Source organism: Protopterus annectens, chromosome 12.part0 (genome assembly GCF_019279795.1).
Source record: "Protopterus annectens isolate FY-2018-M chromosome 12.part0, PAN1.0, whole genome shotgun sequence".
In the NCBI taxonomy this organism is placed as follows: Eukaryota; Metazoa; Chordata; order Ceratodontiformes; family Protopteridae; genus Protopterus; species Protopterus annectens.
Genome location: NC_056746.1, coordinates 788,576,926 through 788,603,777, shown reverse-complemented (window position 1 = coordinate 788,603,777; position 26,852 = coordinate 788,576,926). Strand labels below are relative to the sequence as shown.

Genomic DNA, 26,852 nt, shown 5'->3' with positions numbered 1-26,852 from the left:
TTCCACAAACTACAGCCCATCTCTTCTTTTAAACTAACCATCATAATGCTCCCTTACAATATCACTGAACTTCTCAAAGTGTTCATCTGCTTCTCCGAAATGTTCATCTCTCTCTGTCCACTGTATACACCCCCTTAAAACACATCTGCTCTATACTCAAGTCACCTCTCACAGTACTTCATCCCATCCTTTTCCAAGGCTCTCCTTTCTACTACACAAATCTCTCTTAATTCTTTCACACTTGTAAAAGTCAAATCTGGACACCTAATTACCATTATTCCTTCACTACTTGAGTGCTCATCTCCAATACTGTCTTTGTATAAACATTGCTTTTATAGTATGTGTAATGTATACTGCAGCCACCAAAACAGTCTTTGTATTAATTATCAAAAAAAGAGTCACTTTAATGTATGTGTACTACACAGTCAATTCCTTGCTGAAATTTTGATATGCCTACATTATAACCTTATAAATGCTTTTGCTTTAACATAGGTTTTGCACGATATCATAACTTTGTATATATAATCATGGAGCTTTTCTCTCTGGGCCTCCAATGAAAAAGGGTTTTAATTCTCATTTCAACTTCCCAGGTAAACAAATGAAACAAATGTAAATAGTTTGCAAACAACACTAGCAACTAAACAGATGAGCAGTTGCTGCACAGACTACTGTGGGTATAATTTGCATTTGTATGTACAATTGTCCTTTTGGTGTGGTTCACAGAAGAGACCTTACAATTCTGAGATCTTTCTGCCAGAGATAAATGCAGCTAGAGTCTTCCTGGCAGAGACATTTTAACTCTGTTGGTTCAACAGGAGTAAGAATTTCTTACAAGATAACATTTGAATCCCAAAGAGGGGAGATGTGCTTTCGCCGAGTCACTAAGTGGATGAATCTCCTAAAAGAAAACTCCGATAGAAAGATGAGCTGTTCTCTCTGATAAACAAGTAGAGACTACGGAAAGAGGAATCATGACTGATGAATAAGCAAAAGTAAAGTTAGTTGTTCAATGGTCCAAAAATCTTGATAACGGACATTGTCCCAAGCAATAAAATGGAGATTTAGCTAATGCAGAGGGTGCCATGGATGCTCAAGCACTACTGTCCAACAGTGCTGCTGTCACTCTGTGGTTTACAGTAAAGTGGAAAGGTACAAATAAAGAAATATGGGCAATGGTGTAGAATCTTAGTAGTGGATTACACAGTTTGAGATGTTTAAGAATGAGTTAGGAGACCAGGAGCAAACTGACAGAGTAAACACACTACAAGAATGAATCAGATGGCTATTGTTATACAGAACAGCTTAAAAGATAAGGAGAACTAATGCATACACAAACGTGAGGCTAGCAACTGCTGCAAAAAACAGGGCTTAGAAAAGTTAGAAAAGATGGGTGGGGAAGTGAAGCGTGCACAATACAATGGAAGCAAGCAAGAATGCAACAGACAATAATAGCAGCAGCAAAGGCAAAAAATGAAAGGAGTTAACAGAACAAAAATCATGCAAACATTGTTAGATACATTGCAAAAAGGAAGGGAAAGAACGCTGGGAGGGATATCAAAGACTGTGAAAAAAAATAAATAAAAAGACATGGAAATAGTTTCAGTCTTCACAGAGAAAAGCAAGGGAGAGTACTACAGTGGGAGGCAGACAAAGCAGAATGGGGATAAGACTGAACAGAGACGAAAATACAGAGGGGAGATGTTGAGATGGAATATGTAACTCTTAGGATAAAGCACAAGGACCAGATTGGCTGTGCACCAGAGTCCTCAGAAAATCTGACCAGCATGCTGGCAGACCCCCCTGATGGAGATACTGGACAAGTGTCAAGAGAATGTAAGGCAGTAAGTTTGGTGGCACAGTATGGAGGGGTGGGGTGGAACTCCAGGAATCTACAGATATGTCAACTTAGAAATTGCAACAGGGAAAGTCATGGAGGGGAAAGTCACGAAAAGAATCCAGAGGAGGAAGAAGGAAAGTAGCGCTGCTAGAGCACAACAAGCTCTACAATAACAACCAACATAGGCTCACATTTAAAAGGAACAGTCTGCCAAACCTGATCCAGTTTTATGACTGGTTTACAAGTAAACTTGACAAAGGAAAAATGGTAGCGATAATCTACCCAACTTCAGCAAGACCTCTGATTTAGTTTCCTAAAAGTCTGACAAGGAAAATGAAAGGCTTGAAGGCAGGACCAAGTCTAAGAACAATGGTCACAGCAAAGCCGAATGGTAGGACAAAGAGCTGTGGTGAGAGGGACGCTGACAGGAATCAGGAAAGTTTTCAGTAGAGTTGAGTCACAAAGTGGTGTCTTCTGAGGCTAGTTCTTTAGTGCGTTTGCCACACAAATATCTCTGAGGGAATAGTGAAAAGGCTCAGTCTTTGCCAATTACACAAAGGTGCAGCAGTAGAAGATTGGGAAGGGAATAGTCTTGCAGAGTAGTAATAAATGCTGAACAAGTGGGGAAAAAGGGAATTGAGGTTCACTGCTAACAGAAGCAAAGTACTGCATTGAGGCTACTGCAACCCTGGTGTGAAGCATCTGCTAGGAGACTGGTGATAACAGCAAAGGAAAAGGAATAGGATAAGACGGTGTTAGTTATGCTTGAAATGCACTACTGGAAGCACAGTCAGAGGGCAATTGTCCCTGACCCCCAAAAATGAATTAGGAATTGGCTGATGAAATTTTGAGAGAATGGGGTACAAAGTTTGTTCCACTTTTAGTTCAAGACACAACCACAAATAGGGTGGGGAGATGTAACAAACAACAAGAATACACAAATGCCATGGTCACACAGTTTGGAACTTTTGATGGTAAAGTGAAGGATATTTTGACTCAATTGGTTAATATTGCAATGTAATCAAGAATTAAGTAAACTGGGAGAAAAACACTGTTTACAACTAAGGTGGGACATAACTTGAAATTTCCTTTTTAACACCCCATTCACCAGCAACTCACTCAAGGAGGTACAACTAGTTGTGGTTTATGCAAGTATGGTCCCTATATATACACAGGTAAGGAATTAATGGTAGGTGACCCCCAGAAAAAGATTTATTTGAAAAAAGGGAACTCTGAGTAGTGCGTTAGTGTAAATAGCTATTTGGCAGAACTGTTACCATGTTTTACATAGGGAAAATAGAGAGATCCCTACAGAAAAGAAACTATGAACAATTATACGCTATTGAGACACAATATCAATAATGCGTTATACAAACACACACACTCTCTTGTGATGTTAGGCTAGGATTTCATTTTGAAATCCTGGAAATTATAAAGAAAGATATTGGGGGGGGGGGGTTGATCAAATAATATATATAGAAGTGAGTATAGGTGGCAGATTTTGTTAAACGCCACCCACCCTCCAGGTCTGAATGACCATGTTTCCCTTGTACCCATACTTAAAGAAAGAGCGACTAAATTATGAACTGTGAATGTTTTTATACAAGTTCTTGAATAACATAGGTTATTCTGTATTTATATTTACATTTATTTTTACTTAAAATGGTGACAACAAATACTTTGAGATTTTAGAATTATTTGAATATTTTAAAAGTTCACAGGCATCTTTATTGAATAACTGAATTATTGACTTGATGAATTGATGTTAACAAATTTAAGGATAAAAGCACTTCCTGACTAGGTGTTAACAGTTTTGATAAAGTCCTGTAGTGTGGCGGACGAAAATGTTTGACTTATTTTGTGGCTGTGAATAAACTGAGGAATTTAATCCTGGACTTTTGGTATCAGGTCTAGTTCCACGAGGTGTGTTGGTTTATACAGTTTGTGTTTCTCCTTGGAGAACGCTTTTTTCCTGTGTATTTGGTAGCTTGATATACTGCTATGAATAGTCAGACTCATTTTAAGTGGGCATTACTTGTATGTTAACCTACTGGAGAATGTTCATTCTCCAATCAGGGTGCAATCTATTGATCACCCATTCTCTAAGTGTTGTTAAAACCGGAATTCCCAAAACTATCTCTCATCCCCCCAGTGTTGTCAGCAGTGGGAGATACATTTGCCACAACCTGTAGTTTCGCTGAAAGCCAGCCTACTGTATCAAGGACAAAGTTCCTTAAGCCTTTCAAGTTTCTATACACTCATCCCAGGACTGACCAAGCAGTTATAACTTTAGAAAATCCAGCTGCTGCCAAATACTAATTCTAGTCCTCCTCCTCCTGACAAGGACGGGAAAGCTATTGATAAGAGTAGGGAAAAACTTTTTAGAATTTTGAATGATAACATTCATAGGTTAAAGTTTATTCTAACTGTGAAAGAATGAGAAATGTTACCTACAGTTCCCTCTTGTAAGAGAAAATCTGCTTTGTGTAGCTCAGTTTCTTCCATTTCTCAGGTCACTACTTATTGTTTAAAGTGCATTTATGACTCTTGTAGATACTAAATCCAGGGCAGTTGCCATTAGTACTGTGTTGAGGAGGACTGCCTGGCTGTGTTCTCAGAACCAAAAAAAAAAAAGAAAAAAAAAGATTGTGAATTCTTCTTTGGATACAGATTTAGTTTTTGGATCTTCTGTTCCAGAGGGCATCAACAAATGTGATGACAGGACTAACTTGACTCTCAAGATTTCTTAAGATTTTTCAGCCCTCGTCCGCAAAATTTGTAGGGAATTTTCTGCTCCCTCACCCAGTTTTGGCAAGAAACAAAAACAAGTCTCAGCAAAATGCTGGTAAGCAAATGTTTAAAAAGCAATGACAGGAAGCTGGGCAAAGAAAGAGGGATAGGGGAGTCCTAAGAAAAAGACCTATTAAAATCTAGATCAAAAGCTGTCGAAAAGGGGAGAATCAGTAGTACAGACAAAATACTGCTTAACTATAAGAATCAGAGGTAGTTAGAAAAGACTGGGAACAGAGGGACTGTAAAAGCAACTTACAAAGAAATAATGAGGGGACATCTGTCTGGCTTCCAAGTATGCAAAGTCCAAAAGCTTTAGGATTTTTGCTTCTAAATGCTTGCACAAGTATTTTTACACTCCAAGCAGACAAAGAACATTTCCTCAGGTAGACAGCAAATGGAGGTGTGACTGGACTGAAAGAGGTAACTGGGAACATATTTTTGGGAGTGCCATGTGTTGCCAGATTTTATAAATTGTCTACAAAGTACTCTTGTCAGAAATAATGGGAAACAAATGGCCATAACTAAGGACATGATTCTTTCTGAGACATAGGATCTGAATTGCCTAGACAAAGTAAGGCCTTAAGTTTAATTCTGTTGACTGCCAAAAAAAAAGCAATTACTAGAAATTGGAAAGAAAAATTTAATCCAACTGTAATAGAACCAAAGTAGATTTTTACAAAAGCAAAGGAACAAGTTGCATTAAAATAAATGGAAATTGTGGGAACAATAAACACAGTACAATGTTCAGCAGAAGGAGTAAGGTTTAAGGGACGGCAGAATTTAAGCGATTGATGTAATGCTGGACTGAAAGTCAGTAGTTATAAAGAAGGAAAACATTTAATGTGTAATGTGTGTAAAAGGAATAGTGTATGTATGCCAGTCTTTTTTTTTTTCAAAACCTTTATTAAATTATCACTTAAAACATTTTTAGTTCCAAAAACGAAAATGTCTCCAGACCAATTCTAGGTCTTTCTTTACTAAACCAGTTTGGTATTGTGTCAAAGTTTACACTTCACAATCTGGTACCCCTTCTTCATTTGCGATTTGTTAGTAACCCTAGATTTAAATAATGCATATCATCATATTCCTATTCATCCAGATTTCAGAAGTTTAAGGTTTGGTGTATCTGGATCACATTACCAGTTCTCTGCTTTACCCTTTGGGCTATCCACGGCTTCAAGAATGTTCACACAGTGCCTAGCTCCTGTCACAGCCCACTGCAGGATGCAGGGTATCCACATTTTCCCATATGTAGACTACTAGCTTAGCAAAGTCTTTTTCAAAGTGTTAGGAAAGTCTCATTTGGGTGACAGATCTAACATAGGCTGGGATTCCAAGACAACATTCAGAAGTCTTTTTTTGATAACATCACACAGGATTGTGCTCCTGGTCACCTCAGTGCAGATAGCTTTTCTTCCACATGTAAAACAAATCTATATTTAAATCTATTCCAGTGGGTTTCCACTCAGACTTTGGTCACTGAGTGAATATCTCAGGATTCTGGGTTTTTTGGCATTCATGACTCCCACGATACTTCTTGTAAGATTCAAAATGAAAAAGATACAATGAAATCTGAAGTGTCTCTGGTCTCAGCAACAATAGGTCTACCCTTTCAAATTTCAGTTCTGGGATTTGTGAAATGAGAAATCTCTAGGTGGAGACAAATTATCTTTGAATCTAGGTCTCCCATTCTGCCCTCCTGTGCCAATGCAGCCAGTTGAAAAGATACCTTGGATTTTGCTTGGAGAGAAGTGTCAAGGGGAATAAAAATGCAAGGTCTTTGAGACAACAAAGATAGGTCAAAGTACATAAACATAAAAGAGATGTTAGCTCTTGTCAAGGTTCTCAACTCTGTGAATTGTATTTGGTCCCCGGGACCTCTTCAAGCAGTTCTGGACATGACCACCATACCTTATCCCCTATGCAGACTACCCATGCCAGCATGAGATATAAGTTTACAGCACAATCACATTAAACAGGATTCATACATTTGGTCAGTGCAAAACTGCGTGGTAGACAAGTTGGGCAAGATAAAAACAGACCTCCACAAATGGAAACCAGATCAGGGGGCCTTCCAAGATTTGATATGCAAGTGGGAAGTCCCTCAAGTATAAATTTCTGCCTCCTCTCTGAACAATCAACTTGCATAATTTTGCTCCAGGACTTCAAGCAAGGAGGCCTGAACTCAGATGCCTGTTTTCCTAGAACAGGATTGTTTCTGTATGCTTTTCCACCCTTTCCACTGATATCCAGGGTACTTCTGAAGATTCAGCAGGAAAACCCAAATATCTCTGAAAGACTTCCTTCTGGTCCAAGTATCAGTGGTTCTCCCTTATTTTGGAATTGGTCAGGAACAATTCCCACAACCTTTCGCACAGACTGGATCTATTTCAAACAAGAAGAGGGGTGTCTGATGCATCCTGACCTCAAACTATAACTGCCTGCCTTGATGTCAGGGTCTTAATAACCTTTTAGGGGTCTATATTAGAACATCTAATGTTTAATGGTTCGAATCACTAAAAGTTGACCCTTAATGATCAAACTATTAAAACATCGGATGTTCGCAAAATAAATAAATAAATAAATAAATTAAAGGGTGTAGGCAGGGGGGGCAAGCCCTCCTGCACCTCCCCCCCCGCTACTTACATATACCAACTCAGAGACCGAACTACATTGAAATAAACAGAAATCTCCCCTTACGGAGATTTCCGTTTACACGTTAGAGATTCTGAGCGTTCACTATTGTCATGTCGACAATATCAGATTCGATATTGTTGTCTTTCTACAATGTAATATAGACCCCACCTTTTAGGCACCTGTTTAATGAGGATGTGTAGCAGGCATTAAGTGAGGCAAAACAGCCTGCTACTAGAAAATCATACATAAACAAATTAAAAGGTTTTGTAGTTGCGGCCAACAAAATAACCAGTACTCATTCAGAGCTAGTGTTTCTCTGGTTTTGTAATATTGTACAAGTAAACTATCCTATGGCCTGTTTTACTCATCTACCACAGTTCATTAGCTGGCCATTTCAGCATGTCTGCTTATGCATACTCCTCTTTCAAAGCATTCGTTAAAATGTTTTTGAAAGGGGTGCTGCATAAGAGACCTCCATGAAAATTGAAGGCTCCTCCTTGGGATCTTAATTTTATGAGAATTAGAGAAGATAAGACTAGCTCCATTTGAACCAGCTCATTTGGCTGTCTTGAGATTCTTAATATGGAAACAGTTTTACTGAATGCTCTGACCTCTGCAAGAAGAGTATCTGTGTTGCAAGCTCTTATGGTGTCATCAACTATATCAATTTCCACAAAGACAAGGTTTCTTTGAGGAAGTACAGCTGCGTAAGATCTTACCATAACAGTAGATGTCCTACTTCTCACTGCTGCAGTATCCTTTTCACTTGGGATATCTTGCAGAGGATAGCTGACCGTCCAACTAGCATACCAAAGCCTTTACATCTTCCAGTCACTGTACGTCAAATGTATGTCCTATGGGAAAGGCATAAGGTACGTGCGATGTGCAAGTGCCTAATCCTCAGAAATGAAGTGCCCCAGAAGAACTAGAACACTACCAGAGGAAAGCAACACTATGTACATACAGGAAGGGAAGATGAAAAACTCTGCCAGAAGGAAAGCAAAAAAGAGAGGGTAGGAAGAAAGGCAGAATACTTCCGAGAGAGACAGACAGAAGCAGGGACTCTACTGTTATGGTAAGATCTTAACACAACTGCACTGTATCATCCTTACTGCTGCAGTATTCTTTACTCCTGGGAGAGTACAAAAGCTACGGTAAACTATGGGAGGAAGAAGCCACAGAACAGCCCTCGAAAACATGAAAGATGGCCCTGTCAAAACCCACCCTGGCCCTAGAAATGTCATTTTACTTGTAATGTTTGGTGCAAGTGTGAACAGAGAACCAAGTAGCAACTTTCAAAAAAGCACCAGAACAAGCCACTGCCATGGTAGAATGACCACGAACAGAAGAGGAAAGCTGCTTGCCATGAAAAGAATAGCAAAAAAGAAATGGTGTTAAAATTTCAGGAGGGACAGCTTGTTTAGATACTACTAAACCCAATATCCTGGTATGAAAGGAGACAAAAAGCTGCTCAGATTTCACAATATGTTTTGTCTTGTCTCAGCAATATCACAGCTGTCTATGTTCATCCAGTACGCGTGAAGAACCCTCTCACTAGAATTCTGTGGAGAAGGGAAAAAAGAAGTTAGAGGAGTGGACTGATTTCAAGGACAAATCATTAACCACCTTGAAAATAAAAGGATTGGGACAAAGACACACTGTTTCTTGGAACAACCAAAAAATGTGGGACCACCACGAATGCTTGAAGTTCAGAGACCTCTTGGCAGAAGGGCTACCAACATTAGTCTTCCAAATACAATGTTGTAGGAAAAACTACAGGCTCAAATGGAGAATGGGTCAATTTCTCAAGAACAAAATTAAGGTCCGACGAAGAAGAAATAGGCTTTCTTAAAGGTTGAATATGAAGAATGCCTTTTAAAAATTGCTTGACTTCAAAATTAGAAGCGAAAGGTGGATTCGGAGGCATACACCTGAAAATAGATGACAAATGAACAGATGAGTAGGTCAATCCTGAATTGAGAAAGTCATACAAAGAAAGGACCATAGAACACCTTCAGAAAAAAGGTCCTGGGTCATGCTTGAGCCAGCAAATAGAAAATCTCTACCATTTATTCTCATATGATTTCAAAGCAGTAGGTTTTCTGGCCCCTTGCAAAACCATAGAACATCCTCAAAAACTTGAGTGCAAAAATAAATAAATAAATAAATCCCTACATCATCCAAAATGTCAACTGAAGGTGGACAAGTGAGGGTGAATGAGAAATCCCTTGTCTTGTATAAGATTATCCACTCTGAAGTAACATGAGATGATTGACCTTGTCCACATGAAATAGAAGGGGATACACTAGTGTTGTCTGGGCCAAAAGAGGGTCACTAACAAGACTTTAGGTGTGCCCCACATGATCTTGTGCAAGGCTTTTGGTAATAGAAGGGGATTAGGCATACAGAAACATCACCTTCAGTTTCCAAGCCAGAGGACTTGGCACTCTTGAACACAGCTGGGGAAGATGGCTGTTCAGAGGGAAAGCAAAAAGATCTACCTGAGGAGTACACTACCAATGTAGAATATCCAAGAAACACCTCCCTGTGAAGCATTAACTGATGAGAATTTGTCCTGGACCCGTTCAAAGTCTGTTACCAGATAAAAACCTGACTTCAGGGAGATCTGGTAAAGCCACCATCGGAACTTGAGTTTGGGACAAAGCAAGACAGAAACCACATGCACAAGAGGGTGGCAGGGCTAGAGCCAAACAGTCTTGAGATATCACTGGAATTTCCTCATGTGGAGTTTGACAGGACCCCCAAGCTCGGAGAAATTCCCTTCCTAGAAGGACTGGAAATAAGTCAAACACTAAGGTGGGAGGAAAGCCTGCAGTGAAATGGTCAGAATCCTGCAACCCAGAAACACTTGGTCCTGAAAGAGTCCGTACAGAATTTTTGAGAATGAGTGTGAACCTCACCCTGCACAGAAGCAGGACAGTGAAGTACAGCTCTGGAAGCAGAAGCTGCTGGGAGCGGGGGTTGAATCAAAAGGTCATCCAAATAACGGAATATTTGAATTCTCTGAAGTCTGCAGAAGACTTCCACAGGGGACACACATTTGGTAAAGACCCTCAGAGCTGTAAAAAAGACCAAAAGGCAAAGCAGAGAACTGATAATGAGAGGAAGAAAAAGAAATGTAAAAATTTCCTGAAGAGACAGTGAATAGGAATGTGGAAGCAAGAGTTGTTCAAATCCAGGGATACCAGAAAAGCTTGAGAGGAAGCAACAGAGGAAAAAGTGCCTGAAAAGACAACATCCTGAAAGAAGGAACCTTGAGAAAGATGTTGAGAAAAGACAGCTCTAGAATGGGCCTCCACAACCCCTCCTTCCTAGGAACCAGAAATATTCTGGAAAAAAAACTGCTCCCAGCTGAGACAATGGGACAGGTTGGATTGCTTCCTGTACCACCACATCCTGTGAAACCAAAGGAAAAAGAGGGAAATGACAAGGAGGAGGCTGAGGAAGGTCTGAGAACGGAGGTGCTGTGTTTAGTGTAGTCATACAAGTAAGCTCTTTCAAACACCATCTTAAATGCCTTTGTGTTCACAAAGTTGCTCAAAGTCTAAAACTACTCAAGGTGTTATCTGTATCAGATACCAGAAACAGTATATAATAAAAGTTGTGCCATCTACCTGGCAGAAAATCTTTGTATAGCACTGTTTTTTTTAACACAGCTGCCTACTACTAATCAGGCATCTCTGCAATCCACTGGTCCATTCACTTTTCCTAAGAATAAGAACCATTCCAGAGCATTCACTCTGCATAGGCTGAGAGATAGCTGCAGGGCATCAACATCCAAGGAACCATTAGGGCTTTTTCTGCTATAAACTTTAAACCTTCTCTTCACAACAGATAAGCATGAGTGCTCACAAACACAAGGATCTCCTAGATATTCTGAACACTACACTGCATGGCTTGACAGACATGTGCATGTCCCCAATTCCATATGCTGCATGCCATACATCTCTCATGCCAGACGGTGCTGGCACTGCTCTGATCTATACAGGGACCCTCCCCATGGATGGGCAGGCCATCAGCCACTCACTCCCACCCTCCCAACCTAGCTTCTCCATCTACTGAGGAGGAAAGTGAACAGAAGTAACCTGGGTTTGCATGCAGGATTCATCCCACTCTGTCACACAACCTGGCTTTCTGCTGCATTCTTTGCTACATGTCATTCCATCAACAAAAATGATGAAGGGTACTAATGGGAAGGGGTGTGATAAGCTAACTGATTTCTGACAAACATTCTGTGGCATAACCTTAATGAATTGCCAGCAACAACCATTTGGCTACAGTTATCATATGGAAAAATAAAATGTTGTCCTAAGGTACTGGAGAAGAGGGTGAAAATGTGGGAAGGGAGTAGTAATTCTTACTCAAAGAAATTTTTATTAACATGTTTTTCATATCTTCAAACAGATTGAACCATAAATAGTGAAACATAAGATAATATAACAACCAACCATTTACAAAAGAAACTATATACAATTGCCTAAGTATACAATCCATAACATCACGTTTCCATATACAATTTGTATTAAGTTGCTGTGCTGACTAATCAGATCAAATTGTTTTGTCCAATATTTCATCAACTTTCTGCCAATAAGTGATGCAGGATGTCTTATCAGTTCTTTTCTTTATGGTTGCTACTTCCACTTAAGAAACAAAGTCTGCGATTTTCTTGAAATCTTGAAAAGTTGGTGGTGCTTTACTCTTCCAGTAAGTTGTTATGGCTTTACATGCAAAGGCAAGCAATATCCACAGTTAAGGATATTTTACTTTTGGGACATATTGTGGTACGGGTACATTAAACAAAACTAACGACTTGGTTAACTGAAAAGTATCATTTAAAACTGAAAGAAATAATTTCAAACCAATATTTATTCAGTGAATGGCAATCAAAAAACATGTATTCTCAACCTGCTTTTGTATGCATTTTACATCTCCAACAATCAATATGTTTCTTATGTATTAGTTCTAATCTATAAGGGGGTTAGAAAGAATCTATGTAGGAATTTCCATGAACTGACTTGGTGATAAAAGGATAATTTATTTTTCATTTTTATCAGGATCCTTTTGATTAACCTGATGATAATAATTCCAATAACTATTATTGGTATAGTTCTTTAAGTGTCTTATGAATTTTGGATAGATATCCTTGTCCTTTATAAGTATTACTTATTAAAAGTATCACAAGACCTATAAACTTAGGAATATTATTTTTAAAAGTTGGTGTCAATTCCAGGTTATTTGTAATGTACCATCTTATTTGCTGTATTGGTAGCCACAATTCATCATCTAACTCAAATTTCCTTTTGATTTGAGGGAGTAGTAATTCTGAAGATTTGTAAATACATCAGTTCTTTCCTGTTCTACTTGAAGTATAGCTAGTTTCCTTTAATTTGAACTGCTTTTGCTGATGAAAGTTCTGTGAAGGACTTCTTCACCCTATCAAAATATTTTTATAAGTGAAACATTTTGAAGGTTGAGCAGGTGCACACACAACACTGAAAATGATCTTGTTTTGCCTTTCTCCTTCAAAGTCAAGTACTGGCAGGGTAAATTCCTGCGTTACAACTGCAATAGACAGTCATGTTCTCATGCCCTTTAAGATTCTGTTCTACACCAAACTGGCCTTCTTAAAGCTACAAGTGAAATAGCAGCTTCTGAAGCAACAACCATTTCATAAGCACATTTCATTGCATGCACTCCAAAAACAGATTACAAATGTTCTTACTGTTGTTCTAAAATGGTACTGGGATTAAAGAATGTGAACCACTTTACAGTTCTAAAGTTTAAGACAAGGGCCATATAAACTTTCTTTTTTTATGCAGTTAATCTTGAATCCTCACCCTGAGGGAAAGGGTTATATGAACAGCACTCTCACTCTTGGTAGAAGCTGATGAATGCAGAACAGCACAATCAGCTTTGGGAGAGTTGCACAGATTCCATATAAAAAGCCTTTTCTGGTGCTAGTGAGTGAGAATCATAACACTGGCTACATGTAGTCAATACATCATTAGAAGTACAATAAAGTGGAGTACTTGCCCACTTTGTGCTTACTTATGCTCATTTCTGTTTTTTTTGTTCTCTATCTATGAAGAACTCCCTACAACTCGACCTAAAACATTCTACCACAAACATACGGATTTCTACAAAATAATCTTTTTGTGATATAAATAAATGAGACCAAAATAAATAATTTCAAAGCTTTTTGCACCTTTAATGTGACCAATAACCTGTACAATTCAATTGAAAACAAATATGTTAGGGGAAAAATATAAAAAATAAAAAATGTTCAATACGATGGTTGCATAAGTGTACACACCCTTAAACTAATACTTTGTTGAAACACCTTTTGTGTTACAGTATTCAGTCTTCTTGGGTACACACCTGCCATCAATTAACGAGACTGATGAGCCCTAAATAAAGTTAAGCTGTCCTAGTAGGATTTTCCTGACATTTACTCAGTTGCCTGCTACAGCAAAAGCCATGGTTCGCAGAGAGCTTACAAAGCATCAAAGGGATCTCATTTTTGAAAGGTATCAGTCAGAAGGGTACAAAAAACTTTCCACAGCATTGGATATACCATGGAACACAGTGAAGACTGTCATCAAAAAGTGGAGAAAATATGGGACAACAGATGTTGCAAAGAATTGGACACCACTCCAAAATTGATGAAACGACAAGATGCAAACTGGTCAGGGAGACTGCCAAGAGCCCTACAGCAACACTGAAGGAGCTGCAGGAATTTCTGGTAAGTACTGGTTGTGTACTACATGTGACAACAATCTCCCATCTTCTCCATATGTCTGGACTATGGGGGTAGGGTTCCCAGATGGAAGCCTTTTCTTACACAGAAAAACATCCAGGCCCAGCCAAAATTTGCAAAACAATACATCAAGTCTCCCAAAAGCATGTGGGAAAATGTGTTATGGTCTGATGAGACCAAGGTTGAACTTTATGGCCACAATTCCAAAAGGTACATTTGACGCAAAAACACTTCACATCACCAAAAGAACACCATCCCCACGGTGAAGCATGGTAGTGGCAGTATCATGCTTTGGGGTTGGTTTTCTTCAGCTGGAACTGAGGCTTTAGTCAAGGTGCAGGAAATTATGAACAGTTCCAAATACCAGTCACTTTTGGCCGAAAACCTTCAGGAGTCTGTTAGAAAGCTGAAGATGAAGAGGAATTTCACCTTTCAACACGACAATGAACCCCCAAGCATGCGTCCAAAATCAACAAAAGAATGGCTTCACCAGAAGAAAATTAAAGATCTGGAATGGCCCAGACCTAAATCCAAAAGAAAATCTGTGGGGTGACCTGAAGAAGGCTGTGCACAAGAAATACCATTGTAATCTGACAGATTTGGAGCGCTTTTGCAAGAGTGGGCAAATATTGCCAAGTCAAGATGTGTCATGCTGATCGATTCCTACCCAAGAAGACTGAATGCTGTAATTAAATCAAAAGGTGCTTCAGCAAAGTATTAGTTTAAGGGTGTGCACACTTATGCAACCAGCGTATTGTAAGTTTTTTATTTTTTTGTATTTTTTTCCCCTAACAGATTTGTTTTTCAATTGAATTGTACAGGTTATAGGTCATATTAAAGGTGGGAAAAGTTTTGAAATTATTTATTGTGGTCTCATTTATTTATATCACAAAAAACTAGCATTTTAACAGGGGAGTGTACAACTTTTTATATCCACTGTATGTGCCTTGCATTGAACAACATTCTACATTTATTTATTTATTTGCAGTTGTTTAACCAGGATAGTCCATTGGGCCTAAAGAACCCGTTTTCAATGGAGTCCTGGGGAGAAAAGCTCCACATACAGATTATACAAAGATTATATTCCACATACAGCTTTATACAAAGGTTATGTTACACACATAGTTTATATGAGAAATTAAAGAAAAAAACATTGTAGAAATTCTGATTATAAGTTAGAAAAAATATCAACAAAGATCATCCATCAAGAATGATGCCACAGTATGAACAAAACAAGACTGACCTTCAATAACTGGCTTAGCATCTGGTGTCTTTCTGGGGAATTCAATATTTGTCAGCATGGGAGGACACAGTTAACAGACCACACTGCTTTGCATATTGTCTAAAACTTTATTCACCCCTTAGAGCTTTTTTAGGCAATGCCAAATTGTCAAACCTACTGACACAGCAAATAAAACTCAAAGAAACTAAACGTGTTACTGCTTAATGCTAGAAGACTTAAAAAAAAAAAAAAAAAAAAAAAAAAACTCCACACCCTACAAAGTCTCCTCACTGTGGAGAATACGGACATCTATGCAGTTACCAAAACCATACCTTCACAACCTCTTTGTGCCAGAAATCTGGACAAAGCCTGACAAAATGGGGGGGGGGGCAAAAAATGGGGACATATTTTAAATACTGCTCTCATAAACTTAGAAAGTTGCTAGAGTAACAGGGTTTTGTTTTACCATACATTTTCTTAAGAATTTGAAGTCTGAAACTCAAATGCTTGTCACTATTTTGGGACTTCAATCTTCAGACCATCCCAGTGATTTGCCAGAAAACCACGATTTTATGAGGAACAGGCCAAAAATCTGGACAGCTGAGAGGAATGACCAAGACATGCACCTTTATTGAATTATCACTTGTGACATGAGCACATTTACATTTATATTTATATAAAAGTAATCAAACTGAATTAAGTTAAAATTAACAAACATTATGCTTCACATACATTACATATATAACCTAAGCAACATTACATAAATTATTCAATTCCTAGCCCTTTTTTTAAAGGAACATCACTTACGACATAAGCAATCATACATTTACATAAATGAAATCAAACCACACCGACACAATCCTAGTTGCAAGCATTTTACATTACAGGCCATACTGACACTCCCAGTTGCAAACATTATACATCACTTAAAATCAACCAAATAGTTTTCAGTAAAACATTGCATAGCTCATTTAAGTCCTGCTTTCTTTTAAACCTCATTCCTCCCCTTTATGTATTATTTCCACAATTCCCATTTTTTTCCTATGTAGTTTGCTCATACCTTTTTCTAAAAATCTCAGTTCCAGTTGTTTTATCTCTGTTACCATAATCACTAGTTCTAGTATAGCTGGTTCAGATTTTGATTTCCATTTTTTAGTAATTGCTTCTTTGGCAGCCACCACAATTAGAGACAGCAAGGCCTTACCATGTCTAGGCAATTCAGATTCTGTATCACAGCTCAGAAAACTCATCTCCCTAGTCACACCAATCTGGCCATCCAGCATCTTGGACAGTGCATCCAGCAGGGACCAAGACATGGTTTAAATCCACAGAAAGTACTCCAGCAGTGCAAGGCTTCAGTGCCTTCCACACATTTAGACCATCAGCTGTACACACAAGGACAAAAGGTGAATGAGTCTCAAGCTAACAATAACAAGCATAACTCTAGGTTGGTTAAACAGTACATGTCCTGGAATTTATCCATGTGCAAATCACTACAAAGTCCCATACCATATCCTAGGAAGCTATAGGTCACCCGCTACCCCAAGAATCCCATAGCTTGTACCTATACCTAACTGGAGACATTCACCATTAAACCAAATACCCTATTTCACGGGAGACTAACTACCCCTCTATAGACTGGAAAACAAACTGCATCATACTTCCAAGCTCAACGATTCCTGAACTTTATTAACAGAAATACCCTTAATCAGACAGTGCAAACACCCACCAGAGGTTCAAACATAAGAAACCTGATACTCATTAATACAGAAGAGAGCTGCCCAGCACACCCCCCACCATATTACACCTTCACTTGAGAAGTAAGACCACAAAGCTGTCAAATTTAATAAAATAAAAATCAACTCCGTAACACTTGCAAACCCTGTAACAGTTAGGAACCATTCCAAAGCAAACTACACCTTATTAAGCAATAGTTTATCAAAATTCAATGTCCTTTTCACTCAAGAGTTCACAAAAACCTATGCAGAATTGTTCAGAGCGACTCTGCAACTATGTAAATGGCTGTATAGAGGCTGATGTACCTATTAGAAGTTCAAAAAAACTTAAAAACAAAACATCCTAACCTTAATAGGGTATATAACAGAAGGAAAAAAGTTAAGGCTAAAATCAGGAAGAGCAGCACCCATAATGACAGGAGCTCTCTAATTAAATTAAGCAGGAAAGGAAGAGGACTAATCAAGTCCAACAAGGTGAATTATGTGGTCAAGATGCTCCAACGGCAACGAAAATACTGATTTCACGATGTAGACTGGCTTTCTATATACCCAAGCGTACCAACATCTGTTACAGCATCTGCCAGCCTTAAGTGGAGGAAAGAAATTTCTCTAGTAGTCAGGGCAGCCAAGGGCTTTCACGGCAGGAAATTCCACAAGTCAGGACTGCAACAGTGAAACATGAAGAACATTCAGAAGCCTTCTACAGCTATGTCCGAAACCTCAAAGGCAGCACCCATCAGTGTGCCAAAATGGTGGTTAGTGGTGCCACCTTCACTTAGCAGAGCTATATAATGAATTTGCTGGCTGATAAATTCAGCTCAGACTTAACCACCACTCACCCCCCCGCCTCCCTTCATAAAATACTAGCGTAACTCTCCTTCCCCCCAACTATTAACAGGAAGCAGCCCTTGGTGGCTCTTAAGGCCAAAAACAGAGCCTTAATAAGCCCTGACAATATCCCAGCATGCCTCCTAAACTGTTGCAAATATGACCTATCAGGACAATTTGAGTCACTTTTAAATTATAGCCTCAAAAGAATGGAGGACTGCAACAATTATCCCGTTTGACAAAGATGGGCCATCAACAGACTCCCAAAACTACAGACCTATCAGTCTGACTAGTCCAAGATGTTAAAGCCATGGAACGAATTACTATGGAAATGAACAACAAAGACATAGGCAGCCTTTGGACACTGGATAGTTTGACTTTGTCAAGGGAAGATCATGCCTACTAAATCTAGTGGACTTCTTTGAGAAGGTCAACAAGGCAATGGATGAGGGAAAAACAGTGCATGTTGCTTAGCTGTATCTAGTTAAGGCATTTATTACAATACTCCAACTTGGGTAAAGTTGATTAAACTTACCAAATCAGGTCTAAACTCGTGCATAACTCACTGGATTGCCACATGGCTCATAGACATGACACAAGAAGTCAGGAATGTCAACACCACTCTCCACTAACAGACCAGTCATCAGTGGGGTACATCAGAGGTCTGTGCTGGGACCACTCCTATCTGGGAATCTACTTCTTGGAGGCAAAGGCTAATGTCAAGTGCCACTGGCTGGCTAAGTTCACAGGGTTGGGGAGTTGGCATAAGGTTAAAGTGTTTACATCACAGACACAGGGCATATAGTTTTGATTCTCACCTCTGAGATAAAATGGCTAAGCTTAAAATGGCCTGCAAGAGCAGCTAGTCTAGTACTTGCCTATGAACCTGTGACTGCAAATCGAGAACCATCTCACACTCTTACCCCATGACACAAACATCTTACAAGAGGGTCTAACACAGACAAATGACTGGTGCCAAAACCGTGGCCTAAAACTCGGTTCCAAGAAATATATCACAGTATCTTTTGGGAAGACTGTCACCCATGCTAGTTACTCCATCTATAAAATACCCTTAAGAGACGATCCAATAGTCAGGGATCTGGGAACATATGTAGATAGTAATATGACCTTTGAACAACATGTGGCCAAGGTAGTAAGAAAATCATTCTATGTCAACCAGCTTATAAGGGCATGGCATCCAGGCCCAAGGAAGTCACAATGCCACTTTTGCTCCTTATGAGACCCATCATGGACAGTAATACCTCTCTTCGGCATGTAAATGACGATAAATAGGGAAACTGTTGGAACACCCACAAAGGTTCTTTACCAGGGGAATCCAGGTTACAAACACATTGTCCTATATGGAACGCCTTAAAGCCCTAACTTTAAACTCCATCTTCTACAGGTTACTGAGAGGTGATCATGGCCTGGCATACAAAGCATCCTCAGGTCCAGTTCTGTACATCTTCAAAACGAACAGCATCAGAACCACTAAATACAAGGATTTAAATTTTGCTTGCAACATAAATAAGACATATTGACAACACAGATGCGTCTCAGATTATCTCCATGCTTCCCATCCATATGAAGCAGAGTCCATCCCTAACCCTATTTAAGCATAAGCTTGACTGATGAGTAAATCTGAAATTCACCCTGTGTCTAACACCCCTTGTCTCTGACAGGCAGAGACCGACAGTAATGCTCTAACATCTCCCCTCTACATAACTTGTAGAAACTTCTTAACTAACATACCCCCTCTTAATAAATGCTCATGATACAGAGAGACACAAAGGGGTCGGGATTGCATGCCTAAGCTTATAAAGACCCTGGTGGTAGTTAGCCTAGTATACAACTATCAATCTATGACAGATTTAACAATGACAGCAAATTAAACGTTTTATAGGTAGTTGGCCTAGCCTATGGAAACACTCAAAAAGGTGCTAGGCTTCATCTTCAATATAAACCCCTTGACCTGACAAGATCATGGGGAGGGTTTCAATGTTTGTATCAACAAGTCTGTTACTAAGTTTACATCTTTTAGCTAAATTGGAGTGAGAACAATCTTAGTACTTTAGATAAGGACTCTGACTTCCTATTTTTGAAAGTGATTTGCAATACAGTACCATCCTCAATCTGAAATAGATGTGGACTTCGAAGAAAGACGTAAAAGATATTAAACAGTCTGGTTGATAGTCTTCCCAAAAGACAATGGAGTTCAGCACCTAAGCTCATCTCATATAGTTTGACTTCCTAAACTCCATGTTATAGGAAAAATGTCTGTGGTTAAAAAAGTACTAAACAGATATTATTCTAGTGGCAAAGGTGAATGTGAAGCTCTTGAAAGGATTGAAAAAAATGAGGAAACCTCCTAGTAATGCTGACTTCACGTGAGTGTCTTGCCCACCTACCAGTAATTGGAAGGAATGTGGGATGAGACCAGAACTGGCCTTCGTGGGATCAGAGGTATAGCTCGTGAAACTTCTGGCTGGGTATGAAGGAGAGAGCAAGCAAAACTCAAAATGCTGTAATTTACCATTTGTGACCTCCCCAGACAGCATAAATCCACTCAAACTGCTTATCATTCAACGAAAAGTTGGACTACTGTGAAAAATGAAAAACAAAAAAAATTAAGAGCATTTCTTCTAAACATACAAGCCTCTTCACAACTACTTGATTTCAATTTCAAGTCTACTCCTACAAATTTGTTTTATCAGCTATATAACAAAATTATATTTTCCATGTGTCTGACTTACCTGAACCAGTTGCTCGAACATGTGTGCAAGCGGTAAAAAGGAAATTTGTGTGTCACTGGGGCCAAGACGACAAGAGTTCTGTAAAATACAAAACACAGCTCAAGCAAAACAAAACAAAACAGAAGCCTACCTCAACGATTCTCTCAAACATATGTGCCAGAGGTAAAAAGGAGATTAGCACGTCCTCAGTGGAGGGAAAAAATGCTTTCTGAAAATTAAACAGAATCCAGAAAGAGAAAGAAAGCAACATCTATTAAGAGTCAGGAATGCAGAGAGATGAAGCAGAACACCATTATTAATGCACATCAGGTCTAAATCTATGTTAGTTCAAGCTACAGAGGAAAAATAGGAGCCAAAACATCTACGCAGAAAGAAATCTGTTAAGAAACAAGTTTTAAAACAGATTGCTGTAACTTAATTACAAGGAAAGAACACAAGACTTCTTGAATCACTTACTAAAATCCAAAACATATCTTCATTTCATTCACTTAGAACCTCAATAACACAATCTTAAGAACATGCATTACTTTGACACTTGTGAAGTACTTTAAGAACTACCCAGCTCTGTAGCACCCAAGGATAAAGACCAGACTGTAACCCAGATTATCCAGGACCAAATAACAACCTACACACTGTATAGGGAGGGTGGAAGACTGAGGCTACCACCAGCAGTCTGTCATACTGGAGCAGAGGCGAGCAGAAAAACCCAGAAAGTATGACCACCAAGCAGAATTTGCAGCTACCATTACACAACATGACTGGAAGCATTCGGTATGAATAGCCAGTATTGTGGAGGTGTTGCATCCACAGGGCTGCCATGGGGATAAGGAAATTAGTGCATGTAAAACATCTTAAAGCTGCTTGGATAACTGGCTCTCAACCCAAAAAGGGAACTAAAGGGCCATCTGAGTACAGGAAGGTGACTGGCCAGTAGGATTGATGGAGAAAAAGTGGTAGTAAAAAAGTAATTTATGGGTTAGTGCCTAAACATACATGTGAATTATTAAAAAAAAAAAAAGAGATTATTGCAGTTTTACCGATTTACACAACTGTTAACAGTTTAAGCAATCTTCTACGACAGAAAAAATACAAATCCACAGTTATAAGAAAAGTTAATCTGATGACATAGGGAGCATATGTGATTATCTTACAGATTAAGGTCAGCCACAGAACAGGATAATATTGAACAATTCTCAAAATACACCATCAGTTCAAAGGAAACCCTGTTTTTCATTACAAAAAGGAGTTCAGGTTTGGGACAGGCATTTTTTCTTGCATGTTCTTTTAGTTAAAAGTAATTATTTAAAAATATTTCAGCAAGTATTAGACAAGTCACTTCTGATGAAGACTGTAGATATTTCCTGACCCTCCTCCCCTAACCTTCCCACCCCACAGCCAATTATATGCTGGTCAAGACTGACAAAAAAAACTATTAAAGCAATAATTAACTGTGTGTTAAAAAAAAAAAAAAAAAAAATCATACAGCAACTGAGGCCGTTACCTCTGTAATTTTCACAAAGGCAGATGCATTGGACACAACATTTTCATGGGTAATCATTGCTCCTTTTGGATGCCCTGAAATGAGAACAAATTATTTGCAAGCCAGTCATATGTTAAGACACCTTAAGACTGTCAATGGAAATGTATGACGAAAGATTACAGCTGGAAACAACTTGACACATCCACTCTGTTTATACACAGGTAAAGCTACTGAATCAATCTATAGCCTCTAAATGATCACCAGAATTAATCTTGCATCTGATTCATACACTTCTGAAAACATCATCTGGAAGGCTGTTCCACACCATTGAAGTTCTTGGCAAAAGAAAAAATGTACCACCCAACATCTGAGAAATGAGCGTGTACAAATATTACTGTTCCTTGAGTTGCCATCTTCTTAGGCTCTGTAGGGTGTTTTTAGACACAGGAACACTTGCATATTTTTCTCACTTCCAACATACACACAAACTTCTCTAAGATCTCCACACTTCAGATTCAGGAATAGTTCAACTTATACTTTCCAGACTGCTTCTATAACTACCCAAATACTTAAGGAAGTGGGGTGTCTACATACTGTGTGCAGTACTTCAGAAACTGCAGATATGTACTTAACATAACATTGGATCCTTTCATTCACATTCATCTGATACGACTTGTGGGTCCTCGAGCTATATGCTGAATCCAAAGTGACAAAACAAGTGCTCCAACCTCAAAACCCTTTTAAGAACAATTTTCTCACTACACACCTCAGAGTTTAACACCAAAAACTGAAAAAGGATTAAGGCAGTGTATGACAAAAGAGGAAATGTCCTTCAGGTCTTACAAGGTAACAACTTGGTAGTCAGAATCCCAAATTACAGGTTACCTGGATGGCATCATAACAGGAGGCCCCTTAGGATAGTGGTTTCAAAGGAAGCCCTAGATCTTGATATAGCATCTAATTTGTAGTGCTTTACAAGAAAGTATGCTGCTGCACAAATTGTGCCACTTGACTAATTGTCAAACAAGGCTGTCGAATGAGCCTCAGGCAGTAAAGGGCAACGGCGAATTGAGTATACACGAGAAATGCAATAAAAAAGCCAACTACACAGGGTGAATTTGGACGCTCATGACCCCCATATGGTGGCTGGAAAGGGGAGATGGAGCAGAGTGTCTTTCCTGAAAGATTTAGTTCTGTGAAGGTACAATCTAAGTTGCCTGTGCATGTCCAGAGTATGCAGGATATATTAATCTTTGAATGACTGGAGAAAAAAATGGCAAGATAATTCACTTGCTCATGTTTGCAGAAGGCACCTTTGGGAGAAGGGAGGGATTGGTATTAAGTGATGCACTATCTTTGTGAAATACCAGCTAAGGGACTGAAGGCAGGGGCCTGTAATTTAGATACTCTCTTGGCAGAAGTGATAGCCACCAGAATAAAGGTTTTCCAGGAGAGCACAATGGTGTGAAAATGACGGCTCAAATGGAGGTTTCATTAAGACTTCCATCATGAAACAGAGATCCAGTGCAGGCACTGGATCCCTAATTGGGGGGCCAGACTAGGAATACTCCTTTGAGAAAGACCTTGCAAAGTTTATAAAAAGCCAGGGAGCTGGCTTTTTGATAAACACGAAAGTAGGAAATAGCTCCTAACTGCAATTTAACTGTAGAGAAGCTGGAACTGGAGTTAAACATGCTACCCAAGAAGTGTAGAATTTATGGAAAAGCAGCAGAAAGGGAGGATGGGGGGGGGGTCCTGAGAAGGTGCCCCGTGACAACGTTTGTCAGTGGATTCCTTTTGAGAGACAGAATCCTAACTATATCACAGGATACAGCTGGGTTATTGGCCATCACTGGAAATGGAGACACTAAGCAGTCATTGGCTGTGGAGATACAGGTGGAGAAAAATACTGAGAAATCCAAGATCTGGGGTGAGTACTGGGTTTCCCTGTTGAAGGGAAACTGGACCAGGCTGGGACAATGAGGATCATGGTACCCTTGCATGTAATTTTCAACAAAAAATCTTGGAATTAAGTGTAAAGGAAGATCAGCATAAAGAAGTCCAGGAGGCCATTAATTAACTAGAACATCACTTGGGACAGTCCCTCTGGGGGGATCATGACAGAATTTGCTGAATTTAGTATTGGATGGGGAGAAAAGTAGATTGCAAGGCTGGCCCCAGGGGCTGAAAATCCATTGTGCCACTGCCAGATGGACAGACCACTCATGAAGCATTATGACTGACCTGCCTAGCTCATGCACAAGGCAACTAACAGTCCCAGGAATGCACATTTATTTTTTTATTTATTTTACATTTGTTAACTGGGTTAGTCTGGCTGAGCTTTTGGCTCATTTTCAGCAGAGACCCGGGGAGAAAAGCTCCTAAGGACGAGAAAATTTATTAAATTTTAGTAACATAGTAGTAACAATCAGCTATAGGATCTTCTAAGCAGAGACCTGGAGAGAAAAAAAGGCTCCTCAGGCAATTCAATTACACAGAGTATTAACAAATGGTATACAAATATGTGAGTTGTTGCAAACAAGGTTTTAAACAATCAGAAGAAAATGTGACTAGTTACAATATTATTTAAGCTGCTTAAAGCAAAATGAGTTAATAGCTAGGAAGATGCTTATTTAAAGTGGGTAGGATCTAGTTGCACAGGCGTTTGGAAACAAGAAAGGAAAGTAAGAATAGCTAGTAGGAGATGTAGGGGAGGTAGAGTATAGGAGACAGGTAGGTTGTTTTGAGACTGTAAGAATTAAGAGTGGTTGGAGACAGAGGAAGGGAAGAGGTAGAAGAGGCAGGGGAATAGTGTTAGAGATGCATTAGAAGTGAGGTGGTGAAAGGATGGTGGTTTCAGGGTGGTTGGCTACAGTGGCAAGACCACTTTGTTTTTAGGTATTTCCTTGTGGCTAATTTGAAACTTCTGCTATGCTGGAGGGATTTTATTTCCAAGGGGAGTTGGTTCCAGGATGTAGCTGGGTTATATTTATAGAGAAGGCAGCCTATTTTGGTTTTGGGTTTGTAGAGGTCTAAATTCTTGATTTAAGCTGCGTAGCATCCTAGCAGGGGAAAATTTGGATATGATAGTGGAGAGGCTGGGGCAGAAGGAGGGTAGATGATAGAGTGGTTGATTTGCAGTTGGTATAGTTGGAGCAGTTAAGGGAATTCTAGCCAGTCTAGTTGCTGTAGTGCTAAGCAGTGGTGTGACTTGTAGGTTTAGTTATTTCATTGTGGATGGTATGAGAGAGGTGAGATAGGATGTTCCCAAGTATGTTGTTAATATCACCAGGGGGAATATAGATTGCTGCGACAGTTATGGTGTTGAAACTGTTAAGTTTGAAGTTGGTCAGTAGGAGTTCAGCTGGTGAGGAGGAGGGTACGTCTAGTGTGTGACTGATTTGGGAGAGACAACTGGAGTAGATTATGGAGACTTCTCCTTTTCTTTTAGGTCGATCTAATCTGAGGAAATTACAGCCAGGAGGGATTATTTCACTGTCCAGATGGTGTGGTTTTAACCATGTTTCAGTTAGGGTAACTATGTCAGGAGTATAGTTAGCTATCCAAGCATGGAGTTCTTTAACTTTACTTACAAGGCTCCTGACACTGATAGAGCAGAATTGTACTTGTTTTTGTGGGTTGGAGGGGTTGGCAGGTTTAGATACAGGGGGGTTATTGTTCAGGGTAGTGTCTGTAGGGCCTGGGTTAGGATGAATGTCACCAGACAGAAGCAGAGGTTTGTAATGGGGTTTTAATTTGAGTAAGTAGACACTGTTTTTTTTTTTTTGTTTTAAAGGGGAGGGGGGATATTTTTACTTTAGGAATGGGAGTGGTGGGGGGAAGGATGGAGGGACAAATTAATAGATAGGGTTGTGGTGTAATATTTGAGTTGAGTGGTGTTACAACTAGAAAGCAATATCAAGTCATCACCAACTGCCACAGCCTCATTGCTTCACAGCAATAGGGGCACATTCTGGTTCTCATCTGCTTGCTGATGTACCAAAGCACTGTCATACTGCCAATTTGAAAATACACACACACTTTCTCTTTCACCCCAAATACAGGGCTTGATGAAAGACTGTGATAAAAGAAATAGAGTCAGAGTACATGGTCATCACTCAATGAGCACCACCCACAGCATTTACCATCCTCTACCAACATAATTAGGATCTAGGATTCACTTTTCCATTGCAACAGCAGTACCGCTATATTCAAAGTCGGATAAAACAAAAGCAAACAGATCTGGATCTTTACTGTAAGCTTCACATCACTCAGCATAAAACCTCAACATAATGAATTTTTTTGTATATTACACTTTTTTTGTTATGTTCAAAGGTTTGACTGTCAAACTTGTAACCTACTGCCAAACTGAGACCTTGCTATGTTTATGCAAGTGTGTACACATGTTTGTATGATTACCTAATGAAACAATGAATGCTCAAAACAGCGAAAAGAGACTGATTTTTTATACTGCATCACAAAATAATAAAACACTTACATAGGTGAGCAAGCCTGTCCCCACCTCCCCACAACACACACTAATTATTCATACTATCTCTCAAAGATCACACATCAGCAAGGAAAAAGCAAATTCATATACTACATTGTACTGCAATCTTGTGCACACAGAGCAGCCGGTAGCCAGCAAAACAAAGAAAAACAAGTTTGCTCTTTTTGGAATTTGCTCATGTGAGATTTTATATATATATATATATATATATATATATATATATATTATAGATTAGATATATATATATATATATATACATATATACACATTATATATAT

At 39.2% G+C, this 26,852-nt stretch overlaps 1 protein-coding gene across 5 annotated transcripts in view; it reads right to left on the bottom strand.

The window, feature by feature from the left end:
* Positions 1 to 26,852, bottom strand: part of ACSL1 (acyl-CoA synthetase long chain family member 1) — a 1,450,848-nt gene that overhangs the window by 888,454 nt on the left and 535,542 nt on the right. For 3 of the 5 annotated variants that reach the window (XM_044089832.1, XM_044089829.1, XM_044089831.1), the window contains 2 exons: positions 22,086 to 22,159; positions 20,585 to 20,662 (listed from right to left, as the gene is read on the bottom strand). In XM_044089832.1, the coding sequence (XP_043945767.1) occupies positions 20,585 to 20,662; positions 22,086 to 22,159 (152 nt within the window). Of the gene's footprint in view, positions 1 to 20,584; positions 20,663 to 20,714; positions 20,793 to 22,085; positions 22,160 to 26,852 lie in introns of all 5 variants that reach the window. The other 2 variants (XM_044089833.1, XM_044089830.1) reach the window with 2 other exon arrangements.